The sequence below is a fragment of the Phaethon aethereus genome, assembly GCF_964289735.1.
Source record: "Phaethon aethereus genome assembly, chromosome: 1".
NCBI lineage: Eukaryota > Metazoa > Chordata > Aves > Phaethontiformes > Phaethontidae > Phaethon > Phaethon aethereus.
In genome coordinates this window covers 38,806,769-38,833,562 of record NC_138575.1, presented here as the reverse complement: position 1 = coordinate 38,833,562, position 26,794 = coordinate 38,806,769, and the positions used below count along the sequence as shown (strand labels likewise).

Below are 26,794 nucleotides of genomic sequence, written 5' to 3'. Positions count from 1 at the left end.
CATGTTGTTTTTTTATTTCGCTCTTACATATGATTATACACCTCCAAATCAAAACTGCAGTTTCTGTCATCATAAAATACATGCTTCCATTAGTCACCTTAATTCTTAAGTTTATTGCAATCCCCCCTCCACCTCCAAATAATAAAACTGTGCACATCACATTGGAAATGCTCGTGCGGTAAAAGGATGTACTGAGCACAGCTTACTGTCCTGACAGAATGGATTCAAGGATTCATGCATGTCCAGACAGGTTATTCCCTCTGCCCCTTTCACTTCTACAACATGAGAATGAATATAACCTGCCTTCTACTAGCACAAGGGAGCTCTCCCATCAGCTCAGAAAGGGAGCATGAAGATTTTTTGACTGCCTCATCACTCATTCTTCACTATGCACCGAACTGCATTCAGTGGTTGAACTGTCTTTTTGTTGTCTATTTGCTGGCCAGAAAACATTCAGGTGGAGTAAATAAAGTATAGGTGTTTCTATACACATCATTGTATTCAAAAGAGCTGAACTTGCATAGTGCAGAATGAAGGAAAATTCACTCATATCCTGCATATTTATGAATGCTATTTCTAATTTAGAGATGCAGACTTTTTTGGGTTTTTTTCCTTTTGTTTTGGTGGTGTTTTGGGGCTTTCTGGGGTGGGTGGGGTGGTGGAGGTGGGGGAGTTGTTCGGTTGGGGTTTTTTGTTCTGTTTTTTTTTTCCCCCACACTTTTTTTAACATGTCTAAAAACACAGAATCACCCACAGAGTGTCAGCTAGGAGAAGAGAAATACCAGTAATATGCTTTTGTGAGTTGCTGTTCTACATATATTAGGGTCAGCCGCTAAGCATCCTCTCCCATCAAGTGAAAAATTTGTTTTGCTTCTATCCCAAACAAGTACATTGCTGGGTACATATTGTAGCCTCCCCTGTAAAATACAGCTGCTGGAACAGTCAAAAAAAGTACACTGCCTTTTTTCTTAAGGATAAGAAGAGGAAGCTTCCCTTGATCTTCAGTGTCTATAGGGAACAAACATTGAACTATGAAACTCCTGCCATCTTAATCATTCTTTTAGCTAAACTATGCTGTTAAAAAAAAAAAAAAAGACTAGAAACAATGGGTATGTAGCCAATTACCACAAACTTACTGCTTTCCTTCCCCAATACCTTCAAGTCTCTCATGATCTCCACATACTGCTTTCTCTACTGCATCTATTTTTAACATCCCCATTCCTTCAGTCTCCCACAAAACAGAAGTAGAATTGAACCACCCACATTTTAGGAAAAGCACTTCTCACCCCATTTTCACATCTAGAAAGATAGTCTTGAGACATATGAAGATCATGACACTATGATCACTGTTTCAGGCCCCACTTCTTTAAATCCTCCGTTCTATTTCTAGTGGAAAAGAAAGGCACAAAATCGCATCTTCTCCCAGCAAAAAGATAGTGCCCGATCTTTTACTTCCTCATCTCATTTGGTATCATTAATTACAAACCTACTGTATTTCAATTCTTGCTCAGTTTTAGCGACTCATCATCTCCAGAATCTCTGGTTCTCCCACCAGTGTCCCTTTCTGTTAATTGCCCTCAAATCTGCCAGACCTTCTCCTATTCCCCACAAACAATAGTTGCAACGTGCACAGTGTGATCAGATCATTCTTATTCTTACAGATTTCTTCATTCTGTTCCTTCCAATTTTTATAAAACATGTTTCATTTTTGCTTTAAGTTTTATGGTAAAATCTTCAAAGCAGTGATTTTCTTTTTTATCCTGTTGAGTTGGAACATTCATAATTACAGCTTTTAAGTGCACAGAGACCCTCTGCAATAGGACCTTTCATCTAAAGGTATAGTACAAAGTAATAAAGCACAATGGGACTACATATAGCTTAATCCTAATGCAAATGATTCATGCAAGTTTCATTTATGAACTGAACAAATTAGGAAATTATTATTCTAATTATTATTCTTCAGATTAAAAATTAAATATACTAAACAAAGTCTATGGGCCTGCAGTGCTGATTTATTCAGAAAGAAAAAAAGAAATTAAACCTCCAAGGACAGAGCTGAGCATAAATCTCAGTGGTTCAGTCTCAGGGAAAAAAAGGAAGGCAAGTGTTGATAGGCATCACAAAAAAAATTTGATGCAGCTGCTGACACCAGCTGAAAAACATTTCCAGCTGAACTAACATCTGCTCGACCTGTCAGAGCTCACACCTCCCACTGAAGTCGGTGACAAAACTCATTTCTCCAGGAGCATTGTACACTCTTTGGAATGCAAATATTTGCTATGACAACAGAGAAGTTCAGAAAAACTAACCGCCTCTTGTGTTTTGTCCTATGTGGTGAGTTTCCAAAGCCATAAAGGACTATAATAGAAACTTGGCTAGAATGTGCTTAAAAGCAGAGAATTTCAGAGAAATTTGCTGGCCAGCCTTAATAGAAAAGAACCATGTAACACTAAATCATTCTCTCCGTAACACAGAACTCTTTTCTTGGGTACAGCAAATGGGCTCAAATCCTTAAGTCTCTAAGTGAAAATAAGGGAATTAACATCCCCAGCTTCAGGTATCCAACTAAATTAGCTAGTGACCCTAAGTCTCTCTATACTCTTTCCACAGATTATTTACCAGCTGCCTCAGAGGTCTATGTTCTAGAAAATCCAACCAACCTTTTAGCACAGCATGAAGACATTATACACACACGCAAACAACTGGAGACATTTCCTGCAGCAAGGGTCAATTAATTATAGTGCCCATTCTGACATATCAGAAGCACATGTTTCTGTGAAAGCCATGGAGGCACTTTGTGCAGCTTTTTCAAAGCAGAATCATTCTGAAAAACTGCATCTTGTTTAGAATTGAGAACACACTCTTCAGAACAACGTAAGTTACACACATTGCTCATACTGAAAAGAAAAATCAGATAAAAATGGCCACTTACTCTCCTAACTTTGCCCAGATGGCCAAAGCTACTCTCAGTATGATTTCAGAGCCTTCAAAGAACACGGAATCCCAGATCTTCAGAACTGTATGATTAGGCAGACAAGTGGCAAAGAGTGTCAGAAACCATTGCATTGTGAAGACATTTGTAAGTGGGGGTTCGTAGCCTCCTGAAAAAAAAAGATGCTTAAAGTAAGTGTAATTTACTATTATTTTACAAGAAGTATAAACAACATATTGAAGTCCACCAGACATTCTAGTACCTCTGTTATTGCTCAAAACTTAGTTAGCCTGCAGTTTTCCTAAGATAAGCTGAGAAAAAGAGCAATGGAAGAATTACATACTGAAGTCACCTTTCATTCTGCTGCACTGCAAAATCTCTAAGTAGCAGCACTGTTTTGGGACTGTAAACCTTGGAAAACACCACCTTTGTTTTTCTTATACCAGAAAGATTGCTTTTCCTTCCCCAAAGCCATATGAGCTAAAAGCTTTTATTAAAAAAAACAAAACAAAACCAAAACCCAAACCAATCCCAAAACTGCTGCATTTCTTCAGTAACTAATGGTAAATGGTAAATAACAAGTCTTTATCTACATGATGGTGAAAGTGACTGTCTCTGTAAAGTCTTACCTACTGTTTTAATATCCTGATGCACTGCCAGCTTAGCAGAAGTGACTGTAACACATTCAGTTTTCCTTTTGGCTTGTTAAGTTTCAAACAAGAGTTATTATTTCAGCCTGAAACTCTGAAGTTTTACATTCTTACTATGCTCAGAGAATACTTTGTGCATCCTTGTATCAACTGATGCACTGAAGGCCATGACCAAAGAGGCTGCTGCCTGTGAAAACACTTTCAAACAGCAAATACTTCCTTGATACCCTTTCTTTGTTTTTTTACAGTTTGGGCAGAGTCACGGTTTATTTACATGGAACATGGTAGCAGATCTTTTCTAAGATGGAACTCAGGGTGCACTTAGCTTCCAGACTGAAAAAAACCCCAACCAACTACTAACAAAAAAACCCACACTCCCAAATAAAAGAGCTGTATCTTGTTAGGGAAAAAAAAAAAAAAAAGAGGGAATGCTATACCAGAAAAAAAAGCACAGTGCAAAGCCAATTTTCAGGTAGCAACCCAAGAAGTTGTCCTGAGTTTTGCACCTGTGTATTGCTAAGGTGAAGAAATACTAACCAGCTACTATTGGTTCTCACACTGTAACTCTTCCCAGAACAGCTATGCAAGCTAGCAACTACAGGGAGCAATAGTAAGACAGGTATCTTCAACTAAGGCAAGAAACAGCCTTTTCAAGGTAGCCCTTGTACTAAGCTGTGTGTTACAGCGTTGTCACTCCATACATTTTATATCCTTGTTAATACAATTCTGTTTGAAGTTAGTGGTGGGACCAAATTATTTCCCCTTTATTTTTTCCTCAAGAGCACCACCTGTTTATGTTAAGCTTACCAATAATGGAATCCATCATCTTTCACGTTAACAATTTAAAATATATATTCTAAGCAATAAACTCATGTAAACACTTAAAAGACTGTATTTTTAGACCACTGCTCAGATGAAACAACAGCAAAAGGGAATTTAATAGTATTTTCTGTTGAACTTACCTCCACTTTCTCTGTTAGCAGCTCTTTGCAGTGTGTCTAAGTGCTGGGACAGTTCAGGAAGCTTCATTTGTAAAAGATCTCGGAAAACAGCCATATCCACAGAGAGAGCGCGGAGATTATTGACAAAATAACTATCAGGAAGCACCTTATCAATTAGGTAAATCATGATCTGTGGGGCAAATGAAATATAATCATGGAGGACCTACAGAGACAGTTATTTTCTAGGAATAACAGGAAAAAAAAAAATACAGAATTTTAAAATTCTCTGTTCACTAAAGAATGGCTTGGAGCCAGTGGCAACACATGCCTCTGGTATCTCCATTTATATGGGGAGAAAACATAATTTTAAGCATTCGCAGGTACTCCAGGTATCCACAAGCAATCAAGGTGGAAAAGCCTCTTGAAGCTGTCCAGAATCTATGAACCATTAATGACCGAAATCAATGTCACAGTAAGCTATGCCCAGGTTGGAAGCGTTATGCAAACTGAAGGCAACTTTTGGCACTTCTGATGCTGTATGTGTTTATGAGATTCTCCACACTGTTGGAAAGTTCCACTGTCCCTTCTCTGGTTGTTAGCTGCCACAACTAGAAGACTGACCTTCCAAATCACCTTTTTTGCCCCCTCTCCAAAATGCAAGATACTGTTTTTTAAAACACATTCTCCACACATTTTACTGTGATGTGTTACCGTGTGCTGCACTTCATCTTGTCACTTTAAAAGCTGCTAAATTAAGCAGCGTGAGAAGTTTTAAACAGACATCCGTTTCAAGTGTGATAGCTCAACTACAGGGGTGGTGATGTATTAACTGGATGCTGTCAAACTTTTGAGAATAAACAAATGCAACAAAGAAATATATTGAAGTTGATGTACATCATCCGCCCAACAGAAGATGCTCACCTTCACTTCAGTATCTTTTACAATCTCTATGGCCACTCTACAAACCGTACCCAGAGAGCCTGCATGCGGTCATCCTGTCTGCTTCAACTCTCCATTATTCCTTTGTTAAAATTTCAAACGAGCATCCTTATCATCTGTTTGATACAGCCTCTAATGCTTGAGAGGAGCACAGCACCTTCATACACAGGAAATGATCCTCCTTACAACCCCTCTCTTTTTATAAGATGCTCACAAAAATAGCTTGGCAGACACTGGAATTTCAAGAGCATCACTTTACATAGTCTCACTGCTTCCTTTTCTCTTCCAATTGCTTGTGACCACATACTACCACTTGTCCTTGCAAGATTTTTTTGGGCAATAACAGTCTTCTGTTCCACGTTTTAAAGCACATAGATCAGTAGTCAATACATGCAAATCAATAGTTCTTACACATTTTTGATGGGGCCTTTTATTTTTCTTAAGTTTTAAAGATTGTAAGGAAATAGGTGATCAAAACATGGTACACAGGTTAGCTGGAATCTTGTATTTTGTCAGATGCATTCCCTAACCTTTACTGAATACCGGGACATCTCATTGTCTTTTAAAAATATGCTTTATTTTGTTCTGATATATTTCAACCAACGGAAGAATAATTTAATATGGCAACATTGTTACAACTATGCTATTTGTGTTTTCATTAATTTCTTATGACATAAGCCTCCCTACCTTAAAAAAAAAAATCTATTAAAATTATAAAATTTATAAAATTTTTATTTAAAAAAATTATGAAAGTTTTTGCTCCCTTCCCACTGCATGGTATTAGTTCATAAACCTCAGATATATGAGAGCATAGGAAGTCCATTCTATTTCAGTGACATGTGAATTGTTTTAAGAATGCTTTTTTAGAAAAGCAATTTCACGTGTTTACCAGTTTGCAATAGATACTTTCTTCATGACACATCTCTACATACTTATTTTTATTATTTGACTTTGTAATATTTCCCCACAATAATGTGCAGGAAAAAAAAATGTTTTTTTAAGTTTCAGTATCTATGAGACTTTTATACGTACTTCTATAGGTTCTACACATGCAAGCTGTGATTTTCTAGCTGATTTCAGTAGGCTAACTTCGAGGTGTCTTCAGGATTTATCTTAAACATGCCTGCCTTAACTAGTGAAGATTCAAGCATCCTTGGCTGGACATTCACTGAAGCTACCATGTTGGGTCCTGTGCTGTTAAAACCCCATGGTGTCAGTAGTACCAGCTGTTTCGCAGCTTCTGGGAGACACTTCCCAGACACAGAGCTTCTGTTTATAATGCCCTTCCCGGAAAGGGGACCTGACTGGCAAGCCTGGAGAATCCCCTTGCTCCCTTAATTCCTAGACTCTGCAATAATCCAAACATAGTTTCCCCATAGATCCAATCCTGAGGGCAGCTTTGCAGGCAACAGCCTCTGCAGCTGTTCCAAAGTCACCCATCACTTGTGTTAGCACAGTGACTACAGCAAAGAAACAGCCACATGCTAACCCCCAATTCCTCCCCCCACTCCTTTTTTTTTTTTTTTTATCCTTCCCTTTTCCCTCTCTCTTCTGGGGAAATTCCAACCCTGCAAAGCCCACACGCTAAGCTTGAAAAAGACATGACTATTTTCCATTCTTATTTTCTGCAGGTGATACCCATTTTGGTGCTAACAGCCTTCAGTTCTTTACCTCCCCCGGGCAGTCTGGTGCCACTCCATTATCTCCTTAGCACAAGGAGCCTGACACCACTCACAGTAAAAGACAACCCAATAATATAAAGATGCACACAGTTCTTATAATCAATTTGGACTTCATAAACCTTGGGCAATTGTATTTCCTGTATTATCATAATGTGTTTTAGGAGCTTCTGGACAGTATAAGATCACAATAAAACGTAACAAATTCTAGTTAAAAATAGTGAGAAAATTTTTAGCAAGAATGATTAAAAGGAAATTTTACTCTCTGGTATAAAGTAGGTACATTAGGGTATATTTTCTTCTTGTTACAACAGGCAGCTCTCTAGAATGAAGTATTAAATACCAGCTAACTGGACTCTACTACCACAAGTTTTATACATTATAGGAGCTCTGAGTGAATTTAAATATTTACCATACTTAAATCATTGTCTAAGGCAAAACAAACAGCTCAATATGTCGAGAATCAGTCATCTTTTAGTAATTTGACCCCAACTCATACATATGAGCAAGTTTACTTCAGGAAATTTGCACATGATCTTGGCAAATCTTAAAACACATTCCTGTAGTAAGCTGCATTTCCATTTTCTGACACAGATTTCATTACGCTTTCTATTAAATAGAATAAAAAAATAAAACACTGTATGACTAATGTAGCCCAGAAAGTAGCTTCAAAGTGATTTACTTTCATTTTAAATATTTATTTTGTGTTTTCCTAAAATTTGCTTTAAAATGCAACATTTATTAACTGCCTTGCATGCTACTGCCACACAAGAGACTGATAATGGAATCTGAAGGTTTCAGCTACCTATTGTGTTTGGAAGCAGGTTTGGGATTATGGGATAAGATATTCTAAAGTCAGTAGCAGTGTTCCCATTTATTTTTATTATGGCCAAGCCCTCATCTGTTTCTGTTTCAAAAAAAAATGTTAACAGTGATAATATTCAAACTGTTCATGTTAGCTCAGACAGGATAACAAACAATCTGCAGATATAAATTGGTTAACTCCTTTAAAGGAGTCCTGTTCGCTTAGGCTGTCTACAAAATTCACACACTGGTTTATTCTAAAGCTAACTAAGTAAAAGCAGTCTTCAACACTGAAAAAAAAAAAAAAAATTTTACTCACTTTCAGGGCATCCCCTTCATTGCCCTCCATTACTTCCAGAATAAGTGCAGCTAGTATGTTAAATCCTTGACAATAGCCAACAGATTTATTCCACCTGGCATAAGCCAGCAAAACACGTTTTAATACCACTCGATCTTGCTCAGCCTCTTGGCCACAGTAAGAACTGCAACCAGTTCGGTGAAGGTCCTGTAAAAAGGAAAACGAAAAAACAAACAAACAAACAAACAAACAAAGACAAGAACAGAGATGTGCATTTTCCTTCCCCCTTTAGTTCTCCTGCCTGCCCCAGTTTTCCTTCCACCTCCACCCTCCCAACACATACTCCCAAAGTTGATGCCAATGTTTCTTTTTAATCTGTAAATCCTTAGCTTACTGAAGAGAAATAGATTCAGCAAGCTCTTAAGTAAACAAGTTACCTAAAAGATGTTCATACGAAGTTGTCACAGAAGATATTAACAGATATCTAGATTTCAAAGAGGCAAGACATAACAGCTGCTTAATTGAACAAAAAAAAGCAACTGTTTTTATTGAAGTATAAAAGAACTACTAGGCAACTAAGTTTTCAAAACATAAAAAACCAGAAACTGTGTCTTTGAGATTTAAGCAATTTATAAGTGAAAGGCAAAACATGTACTACAATGCTCAATGTTTCATAAGTAATATCAATAAGCTTAAATTACCAAGTACAGATGACAATTGTAATAATCAGGAACACAAAGTATTTTACTCCACGTTCTCTAATTAAGATGACTATAGAACACAATCTCTCCTAAATAGAGTAATGCCTCCTAAATGGGTAAACAGACTAGTATTTAAGTCACCACAGCAATACAGATCTATTAAGCTCTTCCCTAAAACTGCCCACTGCTTTAAATATTAAATGTTAATTAGCTAAGAAATATACATAGACAAAGGTGTTTCATTCCTATGAAATAACTAAAAAATGCTTAATTGCTATATGCAATTATAATTGCTATAAATATACTTTTTAATCCCAGCAAACATTTGTGCTTACTTATAGAGAAGAAATAAACACTTATGTTCCTTCCTCCATTAAACTCCAGTATTTCTTTTAAAATAAAAAAAGTAGAAATAGGGCAAAAGAAATCAGTAATAGCAATTTTTTCCCAGCTAACACTAACCACACCAGTGGAGAAGAAGGATCAAAGAAGCCAAAGAAATAATTTGCATGGACCAAAGGGAATTAAGATGTAATTTTTGCCAAAGCAGTTGCAGAGAACAAAATAAATCCAAATCCTATCCACTAAAAAAAAAAAAAAAAAAAAAACACCCATCCAAACAAAAAAAAAAATCCACCTTCAACTTTTCATTAAAAAATTAAAATAAAATAACAAGTTAGCTGGCTACCTTTACTATCTGGATGCCCATAGAGTCATCATCAGGATTACTTCTTTCATTGAATGTGAAACGCATGGTTTTATCCCAGTCAATGGCTATGCTGTGTAAGTACTGATCAGCTAGGGTCAGCCAAACCTAGGAATACACAAAGCAAGTCAACAAAATGAATTATTTCTCAAATAAAATATGAACAGTTTTGAAATATACTGTTAGATGAACCTCATCAGCTTCACCCATATGTGATCTGCTGCTAGACTTGAAATACGCAGAAGAGGACTATTTCTAAAACAATTTTAGCACAATTAAAGTGATACCTTGCTCCCTAAAACAGAAAGGAAGGAAACAGTTAGCATTAAGTGTCCAGGTCTGTGAACTGCTTACAAAGATGCAAGTCCCTTGCCAGAACCTGAGTCCACAGGGACCCTCCAAGATGGAAGCACACTTTCCTGCAAGGACCCTCTTTGTCAGTTCAGCCCTTCTAACCTCATAACCAGCAAGGAGTTTTATAAAAGGTAACACTGCTGCAGGCTTTCCTCAAATTCAGCTATGGATCCATCTCCTGGAAATCCCACAAAAAAAATATAGTGGTGCTTCTCTTTACCAGAGGTCTCTTCTGATCAACTTTGCAGAAGAAATAGCGTCTAGTATTAACCATTTGGGATTGATCTGAAAGTATCACTTGGATCAGAGTAATACATTCTTACAAGAGGTCTTCCTAAACTGTTGGTGCTACAGGGAGTTCCGAAAACAAACATTTTGACTTTTTGTAAAGCTTAATAAATTACCAGAACAGATCTATGCATCTGTATCTAAGATAAAGTCTGAACCTTTATTAAAACATTTTAAAAGTTACTGAACCATGAAAGACAGATCATACAATGACAATAAGTAACAATAAAGGATCTTTCTCTTCAGGAAATTGAAAGAAATCATGAAAGCAAGTTGGGTGAGTTTTATATCAGCCGTTAACTCACTCAAGTGAGAAAAACAATTCAGACACTTCCCACAGATTTAAACACCAAGATAGTTGCATGATGAAGGAATTTATAGACAGCTCCCAGAATCTTGCGTTTTCTGCATTTAAATGTCTCTTCCCACACTTCTGCAAAGCTACCCCTGCAGAGGAATGCTGCTGTTCTGCCACCCAGCAGCCTTTGGCACCACTGACATCCTACTGATGCTGTTCAACTGGATTCTTTGTCTCTGCCAGCTCCAGAAAACAAATGTCACATGCCACAGCAATAATGCAGATGTCACCCTGCTCCTTCTGCTGCCAGCAAAGGAGGCAATCAGCATGCTGCCAACACAAAATGTTTCCTGCATTTTAGTATCAATCTAAAATCATTGGGAAACCAGGGAATGGCAGTGTTAAGAAAAAGGATGTGGTCTTTTCACTACTTCTTTGGTTAGCATCATACGGTCATGTGTGAGCAAACACAGAGATGGGAAGAATGAGAAGGAAAAGACAGATGTCCAAGTTGGATGATGTGGCAGAACATGCCCTCAGCAAGTCTGCTAATGACACAACACTGGGAGAAGTGGCTGATAAGCCCAAGAGCACCTTGACAGGCTGGAGAAATGGGCTAACAAGAACCTCATGAAGTTCAACAAGGAGAAGTGCAAAGTCCTGCACCTGGGGAGGAACAACTCCAGGCACCAGTATATGCTGGGGATCACCCAGTTGGAAAGCAGCTTTGCAGAGGAGGGGGTCCTCGTGGACACCAAGTTGACCATGAGGCAGCAAGGTGCCTTTGTGTCAAAGGCAGACAACAACATCAGGCAGAGCACTGACAGCAGGTTGAAGGAGGTGATCCTTCCCCTCTGCTCAGCCCTAGTGAGACACACCTGGAGCACTGGGTCCAGTCCTGGGCTCCCCTGTACAAAAGAGATACAGAACTACGGAAGAGAGTCCACAAGGGGCCACTAAGAGGATTAAAGGACTGGAGCATCTATCTCTCCTATGAGGAAAGGCTGAGAGAGCTAGGACCATTCAGCCTGGAGAAGAAAAGGCTCATGGGAGATCTTATCAATGTATATAAATACCTGAAGGGAGGGTAAAAAGAAGACAGAGCCAGGCTCTTCTCAATGGTGCCCAGTGACAGGACCACAGACAAAGGGCACAAAGTGAAACACAAGAGGCTCTGTCCAAACATCAGGAAACACTTTTTTTACTGTGAGGGTGACAAAGCACTGACACATATTGCCCAGAGAGGCTGTGGAGTCTCCATCCTTGGAGATATTCAAAAGCCATTTGGACACAGTCCTGGGCAACCAGCTTGGTCACGCTTGTTGTACTAGATGAGGCCCAGAGGTCCCTTCCAACCTCAACCATCCTGTGATTCTATGACTTCTGCCATTCACATACCACAGAAAAATGCCTGAGAGACTTACTTGAGTGTGGGAAAAGACTATTTCAGGAAAGAAAAAAGGCTGTTAGATGGATATAATGATTCATTGGAGTTGTAGCTTAAAAATAAAATCATAGTGGTGTGAGGAAAACAATGCCACTATAAGTCTTCCATTTCCTTTCCCCCTGATTTGTATGAGAGGAACAGTTCAGTTTGGAAAGATAGCAAAATGAAAACAGGAAAAGGAAATCTGATGCATCAAAAATATATGGAACCACATATACTTTATAATGCCTTAAAAACATTCTTTTTATTAAAATCACATTTTTAAAGCTGAGATCGCGTGACTGAGTTTTATAGAAAAGATGAATAGACCTGCCTTTTTTTAGGCTAGGGAACTTCAAACATGGTTAAAGAAAGAAATAAAGTAAGTTTAGCAAAATCCTACTGGATCCTTTCCTACAACACTACCTCAGTGCAATTTCTCATTAATGGCACACTCTACCATTCTACATCACTTCTGACTCTGAACTGCCCTAATTTAGGCAGTCTGCCTTTCCCCCATCAAATGTTTCTATGAGCATTCTTGTCAGCACTAGCATCTATCAACTTCACCTTCGTAAGTATGACAGCCTACACTGGAGATTTGCTCTCCTTTCAGCTGGTTGTCAGCTGCGAGGGCAGCTTCAACAGTGCAATTCCTTGAGACTGACAGAATGAAGCAATAACATCTGCAGCAGAATAAGTTACCTAAGCCTCAAGTAGAAAGAGCCTGACTATTGAAAACACCATCTTTACCTGTCTCATCAGGCTCTCCAGCTGCCCTGTGAGGTTATCACTGAAGAATGTAAACTAGAAAAAAATCCCCACTAGAATTTAAAGCTTCCAAATATTTGCTTAGAAAACACTGATAATATTGATGTCATTCACCTCTCCTGAGAAACCCACAGGCACTGTGTCCCACAAAGCATACAGGTCTACCTACCTTTCTCCGCCATTCTTTCGGTATGCCTGTCGGCAATCTAGCCACCGCTTTGAGCGCATCGTGCCACTGAAAACAAAAGCATACAAAAATGTATAAAATCCACCATTAGTTTAACACAACAGTATAGCAACATTTACAGAGCTGCAGATATGCATATTCATTTCATTTTACTGCATACATTTCAGAGTTTAACTGCTTAATTCACTCACAGGGAAAATATAGATTAATTACCTAATAGTATAACAAAAATAAAATATTCTGGGACACAAAGACTTACGAGATATTGGAGTAAACAATGAAAGTGTATTATATTTTCCAAATACTAATGGAACAGCTCTTGATGCAATTGCAAATAATATGCTGACATTATGATGGCAGATGCACTTCTGAATTAGGGCAAGTACCTTGACTGAAGAGAACCCAGTCCTTCATAAACTCAAGAGAAAAATTAATCAAATTACCTGCTGAAAACCATTTTGACCTAAAGATGGTTCGAGGGTGAACTTCAATTTTGTATCAATCCCTAGATACAAAAAGGAAAAAAAATAATCATAGTCATTATTTTCCTTTAGCTCAGAAGGAAAAAAAAAATTGAAATAGAACACAAGATTTCAGCTACATGTTTCAACAGCTACTGTTGTAGTTTGTTGATTCACTGTTTCTGCGAATTCTTGTCTTCACACTGGATTCGAGGCACATGGTAAGTAGTACATGGACAAAATGTTTTTAAAATGCAGTAATACACTCTTTAATGATGTAGTTTAGCACAACTCACTTCACTAAAAATCATGTAGTTCACTACTCTACAAACTATATTTGTACACTGCAAACTATCATATGCATCCACAAAAAAAAAGTATAGAGACAAACAGTTTCTTTCCACCTATATCAATTTCTTGATGTTAAATCATTCAAACCTCATTTCTAAGTTTTCAGTGCTGAAATTATTTTATTGCTCAGAATATCAAATTTTTTATAATTCCTCAGAACATAAAGCACATTCAGTCAGTATTCACACGTAAGCTTAGATTTTATTTTGGCCACATGAGCAAATTATTTTAATAGTTAATAAAGCCTGCTAATAGTCTATAAAATACAATATTAAATAAAATACTAGTATTTCAAGTTTGGCCTACACTGGATCCTGACTATGGCACCGGAATATGCCATAACACGAAGAGGAGTAACATTTTTAATTTACTTTATATCCCACATTTTGAACGTGCAGGCGTTTAGTCCTTCAAATGACGCTGTCCAGAGCTCAGGTGCTGAACACCGCGTCGCAGCACATCCCCTCCCTCAAGTCTTCTGGCATAAAGAATAAAGCCTTTCTTTATTTTTCTCCCCTAATTTAAGACCATGTATTGCTCCATATTTAAAATGATGTTGTGCATAGCTTCTTGACTTACTATAATATCAAGCCAAACATTTTTAATGTATATTTTAATAGCTGTATATATAAAACCCAGATTTTAATCTTTAACCTTTAATGCAAGGTTTTAAGCATATAAAATCCATGCTAATCAACTCACCAGTAGTACTCAGTGCTTTGGAGGATTAAGCCTGTGAGTCTGACAAACCCAAACCATAGTGGCATTTGCTAGTTATGGAACGTAAAATGCCTTTCAGCACTTGCATACTGAAGTGGCGATAAGCAATTTAAAAGCTTTACTGCCTGATAAATATATATTTAAAGACAAAGCCTTCAAGGCTTCCCGCCCCCCCGCCCCCAGCTGGTGAGGGGACAGGGAAGAGAAAGAAAGAAAGAAAGTTCACACAAACCCCAATATTGTTTAGATTTTCAGCATTTTAGAATTGCATCACTGAGACCTGGGAATTGGTGCTTTCATTTCCCTGCTTCAGATTTAAAAGACATTATTTGTCAGATATAGAAAAATAAAAGCTTAAAACCATAATAGGAATGTCTCAAAAAACAGTAAAGGATTAACAGTTATTCCTGGAAGTAACTGTTTATTAGTATTCTTCCCCATAACTCTATGGCACTCAGCAGGGACTCCTAATAGATGAATCTCTTCTTAATATTCAAAGCAATGTAACAATGCCAGTAACCTACTAAGATGAAATTGTATCATGTTTGCTGTAAATGCAAAAAAAGGTGTCTCATTCCCGATCAATCTAGTGGTAAGCACTGTAAAACCCTAATACATACAAAAAGACATCATGACCAAGAACTCCTTTTGTTAAGCTAATAGATGTTGACACGTTATCTAACCCTGCCTTGTAGCAAAGAAGCCTTCCAAAAGAATCATGTATTCATTTCCAACTCAGCAGCCAACTATTAATCACTTCACAGTTTTCTAAGACTTAAAGATCCCAGTGACAACATCTCTCTTTGCCTTATAAGCTTCCTGAGAAAGACGCGAGCAGAGACAGATAAGTCTGCAAAAGATCAAGCACAGTAAGATAGAACCTCAGAGAAAGGCAAAACATGTCTGTCATTTACATGAACATCATGACCAGGGAGCTCACATGGGGCCCAGAGAGTTGTCTCTCTTGATAAAATAAGACTGAAATGAGACCCTTGTACTTCCATCTACAAAAGTTTATTAAATCATGGCAGACAATTGAGACAGGTGTGAAAAGTACTAGAAATGAGAATAACATCATGTGGTAACACCAGACTACACGGTGCACTCTCTTCAGTATCGCGAGGAACTTCTCAGTCAGGCCATGCACTAGCATTTATACTCTTGTAGAAGCCATGGAGTCTGTGTCCCCTTATTTGTTCGCAGTTAGAAATATTCCCAAATCAAATTATGTAGTGGTTTTGTGACAGGGGAGGGGAAGAGCCATGGGGAGTGAGCCACAGGAATGGTTCCTCATTCCTACCCATTTTAAAGAATTTACATTCCTAAAACCAAAAAATTACAACCTTGTTCAATAAAAATACAGCAAGTAAGCAAATTAAAAAAAAAAAAAAAGCTGCAACACAAACATTACAGACAGAACAAGGAAAGGTTATACCCACCCAGGAACTTCCCAGGGCATCTGCAGGAAGGCAAGCAGCAAGCTGGGAACAGCACCTCATTTCCCGTTAGTTATTTCTGGCACAAGAACCATCTTGCTACGTACAGTTTCTGAACTCTTCACTGAATTTGCTTATGGACTTTAGAGCTTCAAAGAAATTAGTGCCTACCTGTATTCCAACCTCTCTTGGTTTCCCAAATCTTCCTACCTCCATTGTTCCCCTTTTCCTCAGAAATTTCCCTCCCCTGCACATGCTTGCTTTTTTTTTTTTTCCCCCCCTCCCACTCAGTCCTGTCATTTTGATCCTGTCCACTTCTGCCTGGATCATCACCAGCCTTTCCCCAGGGCCTCCTTCCACATACTATCTTTTCTCCCTTACACTTCCATCATCCGCTGCACCTTACCAGCAACTCCCTTTAATTCTATATTCAGTTGCCTTCTCCTCACAAACTAACTTAGATTCCCTGATGGCTTCTTCCCCCCTCTGTACCTCACACCTATCCAACCCTACCACCGACCTTCTACATCCATTTTCACTGGATTTTCCCCTTTTTGTCAATCTTCCATCTCTGGGACACATTCCTCTTCGTTATTTTTGCTCTTTGCAGAACAGACCCCTTAGAGCCTTATAGGAACTTTTCTTCCCAGCTCCTCTGCATGGACTGCCTGGCAGAAACATACCACATACACAGCGATAGTTCCTACTCTTGGGGACTGTAAGAGCTGTCAGTACAACTCAGCTCTTTCACATCAAGCCAGCCAGGCTATAGTGTCATTTGACATATTAAGTATCACCTCCAGTTCATACACTTTCAACTGATGCTTCATACCTAAAAAGTATATTAAGTCATGTAAGCAGGAATGTGTTGGGAACATACATGAATTATTAGCTCCACAAATATAAGCATACACAAAGGTACATATATTTGGAACCAGTCAAACTTCTGAAGGGTAGGGAAATGCCAAAGTAAGGCCTGTTCAATGCCCTCGCAACCAGGTCACTAGAAACAGCTGTGGAAAAGTTATTTAAAAAATAAAAGGTATAAAAAAGAAAGATAAAACCTCACAAAAGCCAGTCCCGTTAGCTTTTCCATGTAAAATACACGATGAATCCTGACAACAAAAGGCTGCAAGAGGGAAAATTATACCCCTAGGATTCACAAACACTAGCAAACTGTAGCACAGGACCACATAAAGAGCTACAAGAGGGGAGAAAAAACGTTGTGGGTCAGCCAAGCACCTGGGTGAAGGAATCAAATCTCCACTCACATTAAACAAAAGAGTGGGGCAGAGTCTTCAACTTTTTTCAGAAATAATAAACCAGAAAAAGCATAGGAAGATGATCTGTTCTGATGCACGTACGTGAGATATAAAGCCATAGCTTCAAACTTACAAAGGATATCAGTGTAGGTTCTTGGCTATACTTAAAAGCAGTTGTTGAAACCGCTCCCATGGAAAACCAATAAATATTTTATTGAAAACAAATGAGGAAAAATGCCTAAAGCAGCTTTGTGTGCAGTGGGAGTCCAAACTTGGGGAAAAAAGTGGCAATGTAAACTACCACCTTATTGTTTCTTGTTGTTTTGGGAAGATTCTTAGCCTTGCCTTGTAATTTATCTCCAAATGTAGGTTTTCATCTGTAAAATGAAAAATAAAAGTAACATTCTGAGTAACTCTGCGTGAAACCACTTTTGTCAGGAGCCAGATCTCACTGGGATGTATCAAAGCACATCTAAAATCTGAAGTCTACAGAAACTTCTCAATACAAACAGCTGATACAGACACTAAGAAAATCTGAAGGAATCTTCATTCAGCTTATTTTTTAAGAGCTCATTTTTGATGCCCCGTCTCTGTCACTCTCTGAAGGTATGTATCCTGAATGACGTTATTGTATTTACTTACACATGAACAAAATGGAAATCCCAACCCAGTGGGATTTCCTAGCTTTAAGACTATGGCGTTCGTGGTTACACCTCTGATCATCTCTCCTGGTCTTTGTGGGAGCGTAAGTAAAAGAATGTCATTGTCCAGACAACATCATTACCTACAGACGACTGTAGAGGCAGGGGTCTGTGAGAAATGAGTCAGGAAATCTCCTTGATAACAGCAACGCCATAAAACTATACCAGAATATATCTGAGACTTTATTAATAATAGCATCCGAAATACATCTCAAAAACAGCAGCAGTCAGCATTGTCTGCTTGACAGACACTCAGCTACTACAATGGGAAACTGAATCTTAACATTTCTTTCCATTGCTCTGTTTCAGTAGACCTCAGGCTTGCATGTTTTTTAAATGCCTAGGATTAGACAACAGATCAACAACATTTTAGCTACAAGTGACAGCTCTAGCATTGTAAATTGAATTTAAATTTCCAATACTTCATTAAAAAAACCCAAACGATCTAGAACTTTGATGGCAGGCACCTAGAATCTAGCATTCAATAATGATCACCCATCAGTGCTTCTGCTGAGAACCCACCTCCCTGGAGCAAACACACATTGTTGACTGACCACCTGGTCCTTAACAGATCTCGGCAGTAAAGCGGGATCCAGAAAAAGTAGCCGCAGAGCCGATGCCTTCCCCGTTAGGAAAGGCATGGCTGCGAATTTAGACAACACCCTACCGCAGACAAAGGCTGGGCGGGAGGAGGGGTCTCCGGCAAGGCGAGAGTTAGGAGGTTTAGCGGGAAAGGTCTGGCCAGGCTGAGGGGAGACCGCAGAGCCCCGGCGGCTGGGCCATGGGGGTTGTGACCGGGAGAAGCTGGCGGAAAGCCGTGGCCCGGGGGGAGCGCGGAGGGGAGGGAGACAGCAGGGACCACGAACAAACGGCACAACGGGCAGGAGCGGCGGGGAAAGGGGACGGGAGAGCTGAAGGGCAGAGCCGGGATCCGGCGCAGGGTGGAGAGCGGGAGGAGCGCCCCGGGAAGGGGGCAGCGCGCTGTCTCCTCGCAGGGCCCACGGACGCCTCCGGCCTCCCGCCCGGGGCCGGCCCGGCTTCCCCGCCGGGCCGGCCCCGCACCCGCCGGCGCTGCTGCCTCCGCCCGCTCCCCAGCCCAGGGCGGCCTCGCAGGCCCCGCTCCCCCGCGCTATGGCGGGCCCAGTCCGGGCGGGACCCGCGGCGCCTCGGCCGCCGCGCCCCGAACACTCCGCCGCGCCTCAGGCCGCGACCACGGCACCTCAGGCAGGCCGGGCCCCGCCGAGGCTGCCCGCGCCGCAGCGGCGGGCGACGAGGCGCGGCCATTTGCCTCGGGCAGGTGCCGGGCGCGGCCGCCCCCCTCCCTCCACCCCGGCCCACCGCGCCTACCCGCGGCCCTCATCGCCCTCCGGCCGCGTCCTCCTCGCCGAGCCGCCTCCGCGGGGAGGCGGCGGCCCGGAGCCCGGCGCTCTCCCTCCCCGCTAAGCCGCTTACGGGAGTGCGGCAGCCGCCGCCTCGTCTCCCAGGCGGGGGGAGCCGGTTACCTGGCTCTAAGGTGCAGAGCAGGCGCGGCGCCGTCCGGGAGATGCAGCTGCGCTTCTTGAGGACGTTGCTGAGGATGGTGCCCACGCCGCCGCCCGAGCTCTGCCGCTTCAGGCATCGCCCCCCGCGCCGCAGCGAGCCCGTCAGCCTGTCCTGCCGCATGGCAGTCCCGGACCGCCGCCCGCCGTACCCCAGGCTCGGCCTAGGGCGGCGGGGCAGGGGGCATGGCGGGGCGGGCTGCCCCCGGCCGGGCTGCGCGGCGGCGGCCCTCTTGGCTAGCGGGGATCTGCAGTGCAGAGACAGCGAAGTCGAGGTGCGAGAGAGAAGAGGGAGGACGGGGAGAGGAGAAAGGGAGAGGAAAAAAAAAAAAAGGGTTGCTCCCGCCCACAATCCTAGCATCACTGCCTAAGTACACCAGCAGCCTCTCCTCCTCCAGCACCACCTGGGATGCAGCAGGCGAAGGGGAGCAGCAGCTCCCTTAGAAATAAAGGGAGCCCAGGCGGCAAAGGGCTCCAGGCCAGCTGCAGACAGCTCACCCAACACATGCAGTACTGACACGTCTCTCTTGCCACCTGTTAACAGGGGGGCAACACTGAAATTTCTGCCGAGAATGAAATGAGCTAAACATCCAGCAAAGAGACCCCTCACGTGGGATTCTGGCCTAATAGTCCTGCTGTCCCTTTCAAAAAGGTGTCCAGGGAAGGAGTCCCACAGGCGCTACCCAGACCATGGAACAAGGGGAGAGCGATGGATGTAACAGCATCTCACAGTGCCAGGGCAGGCTGGGGTCAGGTCCTGCGGCCAGGGCTGCTCACGGTCAGCTCCAGCACGAGCACACAGGCTGCACAGTTTCTCTGTTTCTGTCTCCAGCATAGAGACTTTGAACATCCTCAAGTAAAAATCACAGCCTTTTCTATGAATCTAAACTGCAACTGCACTTACTAATGACGTGCCATGCACTAAATAGTTAAAGAAGCTATTCAACAGCATTTTATTAGCTGCATTTTCCAGCACTATTTGACCTAACAGCATCTTAAAAGGGGTTTGATACAGAATTTCAAACTAGTGATTTGCTTGACAAGATGGAAAAGTATTTGAAATAATGATAGCTTTTATGATCTAAATAACTCAGCATTTCTGTGGAAGGAGAGCAGATCTGTCACACCACATTAGTCAGGCTCAAAGACCGAGCTACCAGAAGCTTGAGTCTACCTGCCAACATCTGTAGCTTTGAAACAACAATTTGCTCCTCTATTAAAAAGATCTTTTTCCTCAGCCACAGCACAAAGATAGGAGAAAACTGGCAACAGAGAAGCAGCAAAGCCAATTATATAAAAGATACACAATATAAACCACAGAAGCAAGATTTTTTTAAGATCAGTTATAGCTATCTTTAGAAGTTACTGTTAAGTTTTCAGAGAAGTGTGATTTTGAGCATGCCTCTAAATATCTGGTTCAGTTTTGGAGAAAAGTCACTACATTTGAGCTGCTAGCTTGCACTCTGAATAGATAATTAAGTCTGTGTGTCGGTGGTTCTTTTTTTAACAAAGGTGACACTTCCCTGCTGATGTAGATGATGAAATCACTTTATTTCAGTGCCAGAAAGAGATGATGATTTAGTGGTTAAAGCATCAAATTTGAAATGAATTAATCTCCCTAGGCGTACAGATTGTACCAATGGGACTGTAACAGAAACATTTAAATACAGAAATAACCATGTAATCTCTCTAATTTAATCTCCTCTTCCTTGAGCACCATACACAAATAGCACCACACTGTTCTTGGATTGTTTCAAGACTGGCTAACCCAACACACCGTTGCCCAAAGTCTCAGGAGCCATAGCCAAGTTTCACAAACCACATGCTATCCATACAGTGAGAATCAGTCATCCCACTAAACTGTACCTAATCATATGTTACCTTCAATTTTTAAACAATTACAAATTAGCTCTAAGACCGACATCAGTATTCAGCTGATGAGGATAACCAACTCTTGAAGTGAGAATTTGGTATCCTCATTACAGCTACTTCTACATGTCATCTTGTCACTCTATAAGAAAACTGGAAACAATCAGCACAATCATTCTTTGACGTCGGACATGGCTACTTCTAAGGACCAGCATACCATTAGGGAGCTTACCCAAATGCCAGACAGTTAATGCAACACTACTCTTAAGAAAAAAACACAAAAATTAACTTCAGGAGACAAAATTAAGAAGCCAAGCCATACTAATGGGTGTGGTAACTCACTGGATCATTAGCACAAATGGATTTTAAAGACACAGATGAGCCTCCCACTAAGCGCACACGTACATACCTTAAGGGGAAGAGCCTAGCTTCTAGAAAAGTGGATGGCATCAGATTTTAACCACTGATCAGGCAAAGACTCTAATTTGCCTGTGCCAAGACATGTTCTGCACTACTCCCTGACTTGCAGACATCTAAGCATGACACCACATGTCAGCAGCTTGTATAATTTCACCATATTCACCATGATTAAGCTGTGAATAGTCTCCAACAAAGGGGAAATTTCAGACAAATCAACATAGTTCCAAGGTGGTTAAAATGCAACAAATTTGAACCCAAACATGTCACCAGCCATCATGAATCTAGTTTGATCCACCAATGCAGAGAGGTCTGGCCATGTCCACAAGTCCTCACCTGCAATTACTGACAAGACAGATGATGCTCAGAAAGGATTTGGGGGGGATCAAAGTGTTTTGGCTATCTCAGATATTTCAGTTCCACATATTTTGTAATAATCAACTTGAGACTCTGCCTTTTTTCCCCCCCCCATAGTTCATTTATTCCCCCCCCCACAGAGTCACTTTCTGAAAAACCTTACCTCCTCATTTGGTATCTCTTTGCAGTCTTACCACCACCTGCTAACCATGCTTTTTCAAGGCCAGGGCATATTTTATAAGAAGTACTAGTTCACACATATAACTTGCTCGATTGTTACAATCAGCATTTTGGTGACCCGTCCTATGATCACTGCCAGGTTTTGACATAGAGGAACCAATTCCGTTTACCTTAAACCTCCCTGTTCATCAGCCCAGTGCTCTTCTGTCTGCACTGGGACAATGTTGTAAAAGGCAGGCAGCTAGAAAAGGAGAATGAGCACAAGCAGATGGGGCAGCAACAGGAACAGCAGCAGAAACGGGGCCACAGACTGATCTCGCTTTTAAAGAAAAGGACACGCTTGTTTGCATGGAGCTTTAACTACCCAAACCCAGGATTACTGGAAGGCACCGTTCACTGGTTTTCTTCTGATGCATGCAAAGATGACTGAATGTAATCAAAAGACTAAAAATGGTAAGACATCTTCAGCTGGGCCACTGTATTTCATGAACTCCACATCCTCCCCTTTACTTCACAGAAAAGTGTACAGACCTCCTGTAATTCTGATTCGCATCACAACATCCCAGTAAAATGGTGAAAGTTTGGGGAGAAAGCTTGTTTGCCATGCTTATGAACACCTGTGTTAGCAAAAATACTTAAAAGAAACACATACCCATGAAAAAAGTATACTGTAATAAATACATTGTATGATATTGTAATATGTTTCATCCCAAAGCATTTCAGAAATTACGCTTAGGCAGCATCACTACACCAGCTGCTGATACAGCAAATATCAGAAAGAAATATATATCAATAGCATTAAGGGAAAAAAAAAAAATGTATTGCAACCACAAAACAAAACCTATTGTACTGACCACATCATAGGGCCATTGTCTGCTAAGGCCCAGAGTTCTGTACACTACCTTTAAGAACCCACAAAATGTAACCAGAAAATGTAACCCCATTACCACTTGGCTTCAAATAGCTCTACAAAAGTTAGCCAATCAAGAACTTTTAAATCTGTACCAACACATGTTCTGATGTGCATTCTAGTTCATCACGAACTTCAAAAGAGAAAACATTTCACTTTCAAGTTGTAGTGTATAAGAGCAAAAACATGGAACGAACTATGTCCATTTTGGAAGGAAGAAAGGATAAGGCAGTTAGAGATCCTCCCAGGAGACAAAAATATTTTAAATACATTTAGCCCATTAAAATCACCTTTACCACTGTAACACAAAATTCCTATCCTTCCCAGTTCTATATGTGTTCTATTATTAAACATCCCCTCTGCCAGGAACAGCCCCACTTCCTTCTGCTTGATCCTAAAAGCCTAAAACCAAGCATGACCCACCTGGAGTTTCACACTCCTCCAACACACAAGATGGATCCACCCCTGACAGCTTGAAAAAGAGGCCTCTGGCTTGTTGGGTCTTTGACACTGAAGGGAGGAGCACAGGTGCTACAGCGATGCTACAGCGCATGTCCTTGACCTTGAAAGCCTGCAGGGTGGCACAGGCCCAGCACTCCCATCACCTCCTGCATTGCTAGCACTGCTCTGCAGGCTCTGTTACCGCCTTGCTACCTCAGACAGTGCAAGGCGAGCAGATGCTCCGACCACCAAGCACTGTTCCACATATCCACAGTTGCACGAGCCCATGAGGAGGGAGTCTACAGGTGAGAGTAGACAAATCTGTGTTATATGGAAGGAGAAACAGGATTTTGGACTAACAGATTCAGTTCTGCCACCAAGCTGGTCTCTGCTCTCAGGCAAGTAATCCAGGGTTGTCTTTACTGGACAAGGGGTGGTTCCAGAACCAGTACAAAAATGAAGTTTTGCTGTTGTATTTGTGCCTAAAGAAGGTTCATTTTACACATTTTCAACAAGTAACGCTCAGGAAAATGGTACAGTGTGTTGACACACCACAGTCTTATCAACACAGCACGAATATTTTAAACTTTTCCATTGCATTAGTCATCATTTGTATCACTTTGTACATAAATGTCACAAAAGAGGTCAGGACCTCACTGTGTCCTATATTAGATATCACAGGCAAAAAGAGCAGAGCCAATCCTTGCTTACAAAGGCATTCAGCACAAATATAAACTACAGAAGGGACAGGAAATAACATCTACAATTTTCAGAAACAGAGAATCAAGATTTAAATGATTAGTCTCAGGAAGCATGCAGCAGAGCTGACAAATCCAAACATGCTCAATTCTAGTCCAATGCTTCCTCTTCCTTTAGACTTCAGGCACATAGCCTTCTTTCTTATTTCCCCCTTCAAAAACTGACAACACAGTAAGTAGTCTATAACAGAACTCTCTCTTGAAAGAAGCTCTAAAACAGCCCGGTTGTTTTTGGAGGGTTTAAGACACAGAAGATCTGGAGAATTCTCTTAGTAGAGAGCACACTCTGGCCATGAGGCTTTGTTTATAGCTAAGATGTCCGAAAGAGAATATTGCCTGCACAATGTTTAGTCATATCTATTCAGGACTGATCTAGAGAACATCATTAAAATAGCACTGCTTAGTGTAGTGTATATCTTTCAACAGAAATTTAATCTACAAGACTATTACTCCTGTAAGAAGTTCACAACTGTATATACACTACATGATCCTTCAGCTTACCACAATCAGGACTCAGCCAAGACAAAACTTCAGACACAAGATTCTTTGTTACGATCTTTAGTATTTTTCTCATTTTCCCCCTTTCCTCCCATACACACTATGCACTCCTGCCTTCTGTACTACACATGTGCACACACTAGGACAGGACTGATGAGAAAAGAGAAAAGTGAAGGACTCTTCAATAGAGCCAGGTCTCCTTGAACTCAGCATCATCTGCCCACAAATGTGTGTTGCAATTTATCTTTTGGAAGTGATGGACAGTTACACCTAGTAAACGTATTTACAAGTTGAATAATATTCACAATGATATTGCTTCTTGAAATTTTGGCAGGTATGATACAACCTGAGAAGTATGCCAAACTTTTCCAGCATCAATGAAAACACTTGAAATATCTACACCTGTAATGAAGGTATCTGTAAATCAGCTGTGAAAGCAGTTTCTAGCACCATGGGGTGGAGCTGGCATGACCAGTTTCCTATCTAGGGAGGCACCACATTTGTAGGCAGTGAATCAGTGCACGTAAGGCTGACTGCAGTCCCTCGATTTGTAGGTTGTTCTTAGAGTGGCACAAGATGCTTATGCAATCAGATCGTGTAGGTGAGAATATGACAGCCCTCAAAAGCATCACAGGTTGCTAAAACAGGAGTGCAGATGTGCCTCTAACCCCCTTGAACCTGCCTATAACCCCTCTCCATTTGTAAATACATAGCTATTTCTGTGAATGAAGGAGGTGCAGAAAGACTTGACATCTGTACATGAAGACTTAACATCAGGGCTAAGGCTAGCAACAGCAGAACTGCATGTACCTGTCTCCCAGAACTACGCTCAATCCAGGAGAGCACGAAGCCCCTCTTCTCCCGAGTTCTTCAGGAAACCACTCATCAGCCGCTACAAGCTTTTCTTAAACCTGTCTCTGCAACATAATCACACTGAAAGCTAGGAATATGTTCAAATGCTTTAAATCACAAATTATTAACTCTCCTATGTCACCAACTCTCACCATCACACCATTAAAAAGCTAATATTCTGCAGCATCTGGAGTTCCAAGGTCAAACTGGTTTTGAGGATTGAAGATTTAAATTTGCTGGTAGTTTAGCAACCCTGGGCACACAAGTAACAGCAACGTGTGCCAATGAGCTGGGTACAAAGGGTGGCCTATTTCACTCCAGGCCCATCACTGGGAACTGACTGTTCCTGGAGCTTACCAGGAGAGAATTGAAAGAATTCCTAAAAAGCAGAAACCGACTCATGTTTTTTAAACATCATGCACCACAGATCAGAGGTGCCTCAAATATTTCAGAAGAAAAAAAAAAAAATCTACTATGACATTACAAAATAGGTGAAATGTGGGAACCTCTACCTTAACATAGGGTTCGATGGTTACACTGAAAGGACAAGGCAGAGATTTAACTCAGAACTATCCTTGTGGGAAACAAAAAGGGTTTTAAATATAATACTGCTTGACCACAAGATAAAAGTAAGTTAGTTCTCCTTATTATGCCAGTAATAGAGGACAACAAACCTGCACAACTGAGCATACCTGATATTCTATTAAAGCTATTTGTATTACCTGCAGTGCCCATAAATCCTAATTCTGGGCTGCAGCATTATTGCAGTAGCTGCTGTACAAGCACAGCAACAAACAGACTGCCTGCTTTAAAAGGAAAAAAAAAAAAAAGAGAGAAAAGAAACACACTAACATATGGAGGAGGAGAGGGAGGCAGTGAGACGATACTGGAAAGCATGGTGGACAGTAGTCTTAATTAAGAGTTGCTATTGCCATGAAGCCTACAGAAACACAAAGATGAGTACCAAGGGACACACACGAATGCATAAGGTCAGTAAGAGGCCTGAGGGATTACGTTTTAATCGTCAACTCAAGTTCAACGTGGCTAAACATCTACAAGGTAATACCAA

At 40.9% G+C, this 26,794-nt stretch overlaps 1 protein-coding gene across 1 annotated transcript in view; it reads right to left on the bottom strand.

Moving 5' to 3' along the window:
• The window catches only part of LOC309404900 (TBC1 domain family member 30-like), a gene marked incomplete at its 3' end in the record, with an annotated part of 29,146 nt that extends 9,199 nt beyond the window's left edge, over nucleotides 1-19,947 (bottom strand). Inside the window, exons 1-7 of the mRNA XM_081999544.1 lie at nucleotides 19,408-19,947; nucleotides 13,418-13,479; nucleotides 12,957-13,022; nucleotides 9,633-9,758; nucleotides 8,265-8,450; nucleotides 4,545-4,713; nucleotides 2,933-3,101 (exon numbers count right to left, since the gene is read on the bottom strand). Coding sequence (XP_081855670.1) covers nucleotides 2,933-3,101; nucleotides 4,545-4,713; nucleotides 8,265-8,450; nucleotides 9,633-9,758; nucleotides 12,957-13,022; nucleotides 13,418-13,479; nucleotides 19,408-19,804 — 1,175 coding nt within the window. The 5' untranslated portion in view covers nucleotides 19,805-19,947. The remainder of the gene's footprint in view (nucleotides 1-2,932; nucleotides 3,102-4,544; nucleotides 4,714-8,264; nucleotides 8,451-9,632; nucleotides 9,759-12,956; nucleotides 13,023-13,417; nucleotides 13,480-19,407) is intronic.
• Nucleotides 19,948-26,794: the final 6,847 nt, after the last annotated feature.